Below are 9,031 nucleotides of genomic sequence, written 5' to 3'. Positions count from 1 at the left end.
GCGGTGCCTCCTTGGACGCTCCCAGGCGGACCGTGGCGGGCGCCTGGCCAGGCTGAGCGCGGCCGGGGCGCTGGGGTCTTGCCCTGCGCAGCCCGGCGAGGCACCCACAGGGCGTCCGGCCTCCACGCAAGAAGTCACGAGAGAAGGCGTGGGTGGAGGCGGGAGGCACTCACTGGCGGGCCCACGAGGCCCCTGGCTGCTGCGCTCCGCAGCTGCGATCCGCGTTACGGAAGGCGCCGGACGCCACGTGGCGGGGGAGCCTCTGCCGAAACCTCCTCCCCACCCGCGGCAGTGAGCGCGGAGGCGGCGCTGCGCCCCAGAGGCCCCGGGCCTGACCGCCTCGGCGCCTACGATCCCAGCTGGCGGAGCTCTCCGGGGCAGTGCGTGCTCGCACCCGGAGGCCTCCGCTCCTACGACATCCCCGCCCCCGCCTGGACGCTCACCTGAACGGGGAGTGCGGGATGGGGAGGGGAAGGAGGGAAAGAAGTGGCTGTGGGGCTCGTGGGCTGCGAGTCCCCTTCGCGGTCTTGGTCCTGGACCTGGAGTCAAGTTCACCTTCTCCCTCCGCGGCTACCCCCGGCCCCGCGCTCGCGCAGTGGCCAGCTCGGCTCGTCCAGGGAGCACTCGCGCTCCGCCCGCAGGCCAACACTTGGCAGCTCCGCGCCAGGTAGCTGCGCCAGCCCGCGCGCCTAGCAACCCTGCGCTCCGGCCTGGAGAAGTTATTAAAAAGAAAGTTTTCTAGCCTGGGCGAATCGACCGGTTGGGTCCACCAGGCTCCCGGGCCGCGGCGCCGCGGCGCCTCTGCTCCCCCGCGGGGTCCTAGCGCCCTGCTCGCCACGCCCGTGGGAGCCTGCAGTAGTAGGGGCGTCAGGGTTGGGGATAGAGGTGCTGCTACACGGAATCAGTGGGGGTCACCTGGAGATGGGACACGAATGACCTCGGGACCCCGCGCCCCGGGCCTTGGCGCACAGAGATGTGAGCAGTGCGGAGCGTCCGAATCAGTCCGCAGCGTCCGAATCAGTCCGCGGCCGGCCCCCTGCCCTGCCCCTCAGCGCCACGGATTCCCAGGGACCCGGGTCCGGCACCACAGGCGAGGCTCTAGTTTCCAATGCAAGCGTGAGCTGCGACCGCGCAAGTCCAAAACTCCCCCTTTCCACCGAGCCCCCCGCGCGGCCTCTGGTGGATGCTCCCGGGCCCCCGATCGGCCCTGGGCTGGAAGCCGCCGGTGCCTTGGGGAGACCAGAGGAGGAGGTTCCGCTACCGACCACGTGTGCACGGGGACGCCAGCCGCTGGCTCGCGGCGCAGAAAGCAGCGGGCGCCGCGCCACCGCCTCTGTCTTTGGGCGTCGCGCTCGGGCTCGGCTCACCGCCCCCTTCCGCAAGGCCGGCGCTAAGACCCGGAGGCGCCGCCCGTCGCGACGGCCGTCCGAGGCCGGCTTGGACAGTAGGGGGCGACGGCCGCCCCGGTATAAATGCGCGGCCGGCGCAGGCCTGGCCATTCGCGACCCGGAGCAGCGCGGGCGCGGGCGAGCAGGGACTCCGGGCGGGCGGGCGGCGGCAGCGGCGCCCCGCGCAGGCTGGAGGCCGCCGAGGCTCGCCATGCCGGGAGAACTCTAGCTCCCCCATGGAGTCGGCCGACTTCTACGAGGCGGAGCCGCGGCCCCTGATGAGCAGTCACCTCCAGAGCCCCCCGCACGCGCCCAGCAGCGCCGCCTTCGGCTTTCCCCGGGGCGCGGGCCCCACGCAGCCCCCAGCCCCACCTGCCGCCCCGGAGCCCCTGGGCGGCATCTGCGAACACGAGACGTCCATCGACATCAGCGCCTACATCGACCCGGCCGCCTTCAACGACGAGTTCCTGGCCGACCTGTTCCAGCACAGCCGGCAGCAGGAGAAGGCCAAGGCGGCCGCGGCCGCGGCCGCGGCCCCGGCGGGCGGCGGCGGCGACTTTGACTACCCGGGCGCCCCCGTGGGCCCCGGCGGCGCCGTCATGCCCGGGGGCGCGCACGGCCCGCCCGCCGGCTACGGCTGCGCGGCGGCCGGCTACCTGGACGGCAGACTGGAGCCTCTGTACGAGCGCGTCGGGGCGCCGACGCTGCGGCCGCTGGTGATCAAGCAGGAGCCCCGGGAGGAGGACGAAGCGAAGCAGCTGGCGCTGGCCGGCCTCTTCCCCTACCAACCGCCGCCGCCGCCGCCGCCGGCGCACCCGCACCCGCCCCCCGCGCACCTGGCCGCCCCGCACCTGCAGTTCCAGATCGCGCACTGCGGCCAGACCACCATGCACCTGCAGCCCGGCCACCCCACGCCACCGCCTACGCCCGTGCCCAGCCCACACCCGGCCCCCGCGCTCGGCGCTGCGGGCCTGCCGGGTCCAGGCGGCGCGCTCAAGGGGCTGGCGGCTGGGCACCCCGATCCCCGCGCGGGCGGCGGCAGCGGCTCGGGTAAGGCCAAGAAGTCGGTGGACAAGAACAGCAACGAGTACCGGGTGCGGCGGGAACGCAACAACATCGCGGTGCGCAAGAGCCGCGACAAGGCCAAGCAGCGCAACGTGGAGACGCAGCAGAAGGTGCTGGAGCTGACCAGTGACAATGACCGCCTGCGCAAGCGGGTGGAACAGCTGAGCCGCGAACTGGACACCCTGCGGGGCATCTTCCGCCAGCTTCCGGAGAGCTCCTTGGTCAAGGCCATGGGCAACTGCGCGTGAGGCGCGCGCGGAGGCGGGACTGCCCTGGGCCGGCTCTTGGCTGGGGGCTTGGGGTGCACCTGGGGAGTGATTTCGGGTCCCCAGGTCTCCAGGCCGCCGCCCTCCCCTCACCGGGCCGTGCAAGCCAGGACTAGGAGATTCCGGTGCCGACCAAAAGCCCGGCCCGCTGGACGCCTCCCCCTCCCTCCGCGCCGGACTTGGTGCGTGTTGAGACGAGGGGACCCGGCAGTGGTTTCTTCCCGCGGGAGAGGAAGAGTTCTCCGGGGGCTGAGCTGGAGCCCGGCAAACTCCGGTATTCAGGAGTAACCGTGTGCCTTGGAAATGCAAACTCGCTGCTCCAGTTCCTACCGAGTAGGGGGAGCAAATACGTGCCTTGTCATTTTACTTGGAGGGTTTCTGCCGCCCCTGGGACAGCAGCGGCCCCCGTGAGAGGGGGCAGGCCCGGGACGGGAGGAGTGTACAGGGAGCAACCAGTCCTAGCCAGACCTCAGCGTCGGCCCTCAGAGGGGAGCAAACATGGGGACTTGGGGCTCTGAGCCTAAGGTGGTTCCCCTAGTTATAATGAAGTTGAAGGGTCCCTAGTTCCTCACCTACCCCTCCCATAGCCTGCAGCAGGCTTGGCTTCCCGGAGCAGCGCTTACTGAGACGGGGGTCATCAGGTTTCAAGGAGCCCCTCCAACCCCATTCAGACCACCCAGCCAGGACGGGTGTTGGAGGGAGTGGTGGCTTGGCGGAAGAACCTGGAGATCTGGTAGTGGGGTGCGGTGCGGGGTGCAGGGACCGGGGGCCCAGCCTTGTCTGTACCGTGCGGACATGAAGTGCAGTCAGCCCATCCCAGAGGGACCCGGGCCATGACAAACTTTCCAAATATTCTGCTTTATCAGCCGATATCTTGTATCTAGCCTCTCTCCGTCCCGGCGCTGCCTTGTGCAGTGTCCGTGTGCACGTCTACGCTCCACCACCATTGTATTTGGTTTTTGTTTTGGTTTGGTTTTGCTCAGATACTTGCCAAAATGAGACTCTTGGTTGGCCGCTGGGGGAAGGCTCTGAGGTCCTCTTTCCTTCTGGTTTGGGGGTTGCTTTTGCTCCCGGGGACCAATGAGGTGAGGTGGGCGTCCCCTCCCCCCTTCCCCGGGTTCTCCCTGGCTGCAGCTGTGAGCCCCAGCCCTGAGGCCCGGGGCTCCTGGTCTGGAAGGGCAGTGGCCTCTGGCCAGGGCGTGCACGTCGCTGGGGCCGGCAGCACAGCAGGAAGACTTGGTTCTCTTCCTCTGGGGAGAACATGAGTTTCATGCTAGAAGTTTTATGTATTATGTCTATAATATAAACGTATCAAAGTCAATCTTGGTGTCTCTTTAAAAGCAGGAGGAAGCTGCCTGCAAGCTTTGCTTCGGGCCAGGTCACATTGGCAAATACTCACAGCGCTGTCCCTGGCCGGTGCCCTGGCTTCCATTAGTACCCCGTCCATCCTGAACCCCTATTTCCCTTAGGAGGGTGACTGACTTCCCCCAACCCAGACAAATAAACAGGCTCCAAGCTGAGAATGCCCAGAGCCAAAGACAGTCTCCTGGGGTGGGAGTGGGAGGCTTGTGGGGGGGTGGGGGTGGGGGGTACAGGGCAGAGGCCTCACCGTGGCCCCTCATTTGCCCCTGGGAGAAGAAAAGGGACTCTGGGAGCCCTCTTCCCTGGGTGCAGGCCCAGCCAGCAGCTCCAGGCTCCAGGGGCCCTCTGGGGATGCTCATTTCCAAATCACTCCCAGTACTCAGAGCAGCCCTGCTCTCACTCAGCGTTGCCCCAGGCTCCCCGCAGAGCGAGGGGCTGGCTGAAAGAAGCCTTGTCTGGTAGGACCCTCCTCCGCTCCCCCTGGACCAAGTGCCTGGACCCTCCAACTGTCTCCGGACCACGAGACTGCAACCTGTCCCCACGATGCCGAAAAGGGCACCCGGAAAGCTGAGCTCCTGCCATCCAGCCCAGCCCCCTTTGCTGGGCCCCAGGCTCTTAGGTAGGCATAGCGGGGCAGGGACACAGCATGCCTGCAGGGGTGTCCAGCATCCAGTCTCCCTGTCACCCCACAAGCAAGAGGCTGAGTCCTGGTGAGCATCTCACTCCGAGCACAAGCCACCAGCACCACCTTGTAGCAGTGGCAGCAGACGAAGAGGGGCAGCCCCTGGTACCTGAGTTAACAGGGCTCAGGAGGCTGGCAGGGGCTTTAAGGTGTTGTTTTCTTGGAGGGGAGAAGGAAAAACACTTTTTAGCTCATCTTCCCGTGAGAGTGTTCACATGATTGGATTGTACAATACCAGTAGCACGGCACTTCAAAAAGTCTGTGGGAAAATGGGATTAAAAAGATAAATTTGTTTTGGTGCAACAAATATTTTGAAATCCATGCATACTTTTTTTTCATAATGTGCCTCTTCCACAGACTTTTTTTTTTTTAATTCAGGAGACAGAGAATGAGAGAGACACTGACAGATAGCTTCCATCCACTGTTTCACTGCCCAAATGCCCACAACAGCTGGGACTGGACCCAGCCAAAGCCAGGGACCAGGGACTGGGCCCAAGTTGCGAGCTGGCCAAAGCCAGGAACCTGGAACTCAGTCTGGGTCTCCCACATGGATGGCAGGGACCCAAGTACTTGAGCCACCACCTGCTACCTCCCAGGGTTTGCATTAGCAGGAAGCTGCAATTGGGAGCAGAGCCAGGACTCGAACCCAGGCCTTCTGATATGGGACTTGGGCCTGTTCATCTCTGGACCACATGCCCACTCCTCCACAAGCTTTTCGAAGACCCTTCACACGCGCCAATGTAGACTGGGGTACTTTCAAGAAACCGAGCATTTTTTTAAAATCCTGCACGGCTAACTTGTCCCCCCTCCTAACTCTCCCCACTCTCTGCATCCTGAGCTTTGCTACCTCCTCACCCATGGCAGCCCTTGGCAGAGGAAGGCCGTGAGGAGGCGGCAGCCTGCACCACCCTGGGAACCAAGGAGGCAGAGCCTCACCGGCTGCCTGGAGGCCTGGGGCAGGCCACGGCTTGCTAGCCCCAGCAAACCCTCTCTGAGTTCAGTGCTAATTCCAGTTTTTCTTGTTTGAGGGGGGCTGAGCCTTGGCTTCCCCCTTTGCCCCCAGAACAGGTCCCAGGATGAGCAGGGGGAGGGGCTGCCCTCCTGCCCTCCCTCGGCCCCACCCTTCCTGCTGGGCCATCCCTGGGGGAGGGGGTGTGAGGGGCACCCCTCCCAGTGCAGGTGCTGAGGGCCAGGGTGAGCTGTGTTGGGAACAAGAAGGAGTCAATCACATCCAAACCCCACTGTGGCCCACAGAAGATGGGCAGCCTGCTGGGGCCGGGGAGAGCCCATGGGGCAGTGTAGGTGAACCTGCCCAGCCTGGAGTGGGAGTGGATTGTCCTGAGGAGACCCACGCTTGGACTCCACTGCTTCCTGTTGGGGGGGAGGGAGGGCTCCGTTCCCCTCCTAACTGCAGCTTCCCTGAAGAACTACTCCAGACCTTGACATTGAATGCACCCTGAGAGTGTTTATTGGAGGCCTGTTGTATGCTGAGGCTTGAGCCATAGATGGAGCCCTCAGCTGGGGACCAGCAGACACGGCTTCTGTTCTCAGGAAGCTCACAGCCTCATGGCCCCAAGCTACGGCTGCAGGGTGACAGGTGCAATAAGGGGGAGACAATGCCTGGATAGTTCCTGGAGCCAGCAGTTTTGACCCAACACCTGCTGAGAGCAGCCCTACCTGGACCTGGTCCCAAGACACCTGGATGCTCACACCTTGCCTCTCTCTCCCTGCAGATGATCGCGTGGCCCTCATCCCCTGGCTGGGTTGCCCCTGAGCCGTGGGTCCCCTGACAGCACCATGCAGGGGAGGAGGCACACAGGTAAAGGGAGAAAGGGAGGTGGCTCTTTTGCCACCAGATACCTGCTGGTGGTTCAGGCTGTCACAGATGTCACCCTTATCGCCTCATCTCCTGGGAGTCACTTGGCCCTGACACCTGCGGATGAGCCACAGACAGTGAGGAGTGTCGGCCCCTCCCAGGCCTTCCACCCCCTCCTTCCCAGGCGGGAACCTGCCAGGCCTCCTTCGAAGGGAGCTGCTGATTTCATTGGAGGGGAGGGGTCGGCTCACAGGGCAGGTCAAAGGGAAGCAGAAGGCACCTGCAGGCCTTCTGTGGACGTGGGGGCAGAGTCCCTGCCCCGCCCCCCCCCCCCCCCCCCCGCTCAGCTCGCTCTTTCCAATGCTAGTGAGCGGGGGAAGCTGCCTCTCTCCCGTTCTTTTCTCCAAGGAGATCTAAACCACCAGTACCTTCAAAGGATCTTGATTCTGTGAAAAGCCACTCTCTCCTCTCCACACCCCCCACACTCAGCCCCGCCCCACCCCCTCAATGTGGACGGAGCCTTTGACGTAAGCCAAGACACAGGAAAGATACCAATTCACTATCAAAGCATCCTAGCCCCATCCCAGAGCAATTAAAAAGCCAGATGGAATCTCTGGGAAACCGGCATTAATAACGCGAACAATCTGTGTAGGCCGGCAGAAACCCAGCAGCCCTAGGCGGGGGTGGAGCCTGGTGGGAGGGGAGGGGGAGTTGGGGGAGGGTGCTGGAGCCAGAGAGCTCACAGCCACATCTCAGCCATGTGGTGGCCCGCCAGGGAGGGGGCCCATCGCGAAGGTATGCTAAGTCTGACCACAGCTGGGCTGTCCCCTCCAGCCCTTGCGAGATCCGTGGTGCAGCCCGGACCCTGGCGGCTACAGACAGAGCCAGACAAATGTGGGACCCATTAGAGAGACAGCCACAGCCACGGCCAGCCCCGTTCTGGCACCCAAGAGCTTCGCTTCCCTTCACTTTTGTTTTTATTTATTATTTTCTAGTCTCAGGCCCCACCCACTGGGAAGAGGCTCCCCCTGGGTGTACGGCTTTCAAAGACGCTTTTCTCCTCTTTTGGTTGTGCCCGCGTCCACTGCCTGTGCCTGGACATCTGGCAACAGCAGGAGCTGGTGTCGGGGGGGGGGGGGGCCCCAGGGTGGGGCAGGGCCCTGGCCTCCAGGAGCTCCCCTTAGAATACCACGGGGCAGGCACGTCGGGCTGGCCCAGCTGAGCTCCTGAAGCAGGCGTGGCTACTGGGGAAGAGGCCCTGGGGGTGGGGGTCCCCACTGCCTGTCTTCCCGGGGTGGGGGGGCAGACAAAGCCACCTCTGCTCCTCCAAAGTCTTGTCCAGGCAGAGCGGGACAGCCAGACTCTCGCACAGGGAGCCTGGGTTCTGGAGAGTTCCACCTGGAGCCAACTCACAGAGGCAGCTTCCTCATCGCCAGGAATTCGCTTAAAAAACTTGCTCTGCGAGGGGCCGTGTTTTCTGGCCTTCGCCTTCCCCATCCTCGTTCTCCTTGGAAACCATCCTCCCAAAGGTCACCCCACCAGCTCCAAGAGCCGAATCCGTGAACTCTCCTGGGGGTCTTTCCTGCCTTCTCTGGGCCCCCTGCTGAATTTGGCTGCAACAGGTCTTCAACACATGTGTCTGAACGCACATTCCAGCTCCTCTCCCTTTCCCTCTCACCCTCGCCACTCCATTCCAGGGCCTGGCAGGTTGGCGCAAAGTCTCCGATGCTGGGGGCTGAGGGGCCAGGCCCCACCGTCGCTGGAGGCCATGTGCTGGAATCAAGGCCCCCACCGTGCAGAGGCCCCTGGAGACGAGCGGTGGCTTCTGTGAAGTGACTTTTACAATGCAAGAATCCTCAGAAAGCTCGCCCATCCTGTCCTAGATAATCTTCAGTGCCTGCATGTGATGGCTTTATCACCACCATCGGAGCTCCCGCCAGGCAGGGGCGAGGAGCTGGTCCAGGGAGGAGGTAGGATGCCTGGAGAAGGGGGCAGGGGAGGGGACAGGCAGCACAGCACGCTCCCAAAGCAGCCCGCGGCGCCACACAGAGGCAGCGGGCCCCTGGGATCGCAACACTTTTGCTTTCACAGGGGTTTCAGGCCTTTCTTCTCTCTGCTTGAGGTTGACCAGCAAGATAGTTCAGGAGGGACCATGGCCTGGGGGTGGGGATCCCGGGGTGGTCCAATGTGGCAGCTTAGAGCCAGGGAATGTCGCCCAGAGACCCAGAGACGGCCTGATGGGAGCCATCCCAACCTGTCCCAAGTCCTCCTGGATTTGAAGACCTTTCTGCTCCCTGGCAGGTGGCAGCTGGACCTCTCACCAGAAACCCAGCTCCTCCTCTCTCAGCAACCGCTGCCCCTTCCTTGCCCCAGCCAGGGAGACCTCAGGGAGCCCTCCCCGCCCCCACCTCCCCTCCAGCCAACCAGAGCCCTCGCCTGGGCCCCTTCCCCT

At 64.0% G+C, this 9,031-nt stretch overlaps 1 protein-coding gene across 1 annotated transcript; it reads left to right on the top strand.

Annotated features, from left to right (window-relative positions):
• The first annotated feature begins 1,483 nt into the window (after positions 1 to 1,483).
• Positions 1,484 to 4,040, top strand: CEBPA (CCAAT enhancer binding protein alpha). The gene has a single exon (XM_008257272.4). The coding sequence runs from the start codon at positions 1,625 to 1,627 to the stop codon at positions 2,699 to 2,701; it is 1,077 nt and encodes a 358-aa protein (XP_008255494.3). The 5' UTR covers positions 1,484 to 1,624; the 3' UTR covers positions 2,702 to 4,040.
• The last annotated feature ends 4,991 nt before the right edge of the window (positions 4,041 to 9,031 follow it).

Source organism: Oryctolagus cuniculus, chromosome 18, assembly GCF_964237555.1.
Source record: "Oryctolagus cuniculus chromosome 18, mOryCun1.1, whole genome shotgun sequence".
Taxonomy (NCBI): Eukaryota; Metazoa; Chordata; class Mammalia; order Lagomorpha; family Leporidae; genus Oryctolagus; species Oryctolagus cuniculus.
This window is presented reverse-complemented; position numbering and strand designations above follow the sequence as displayed.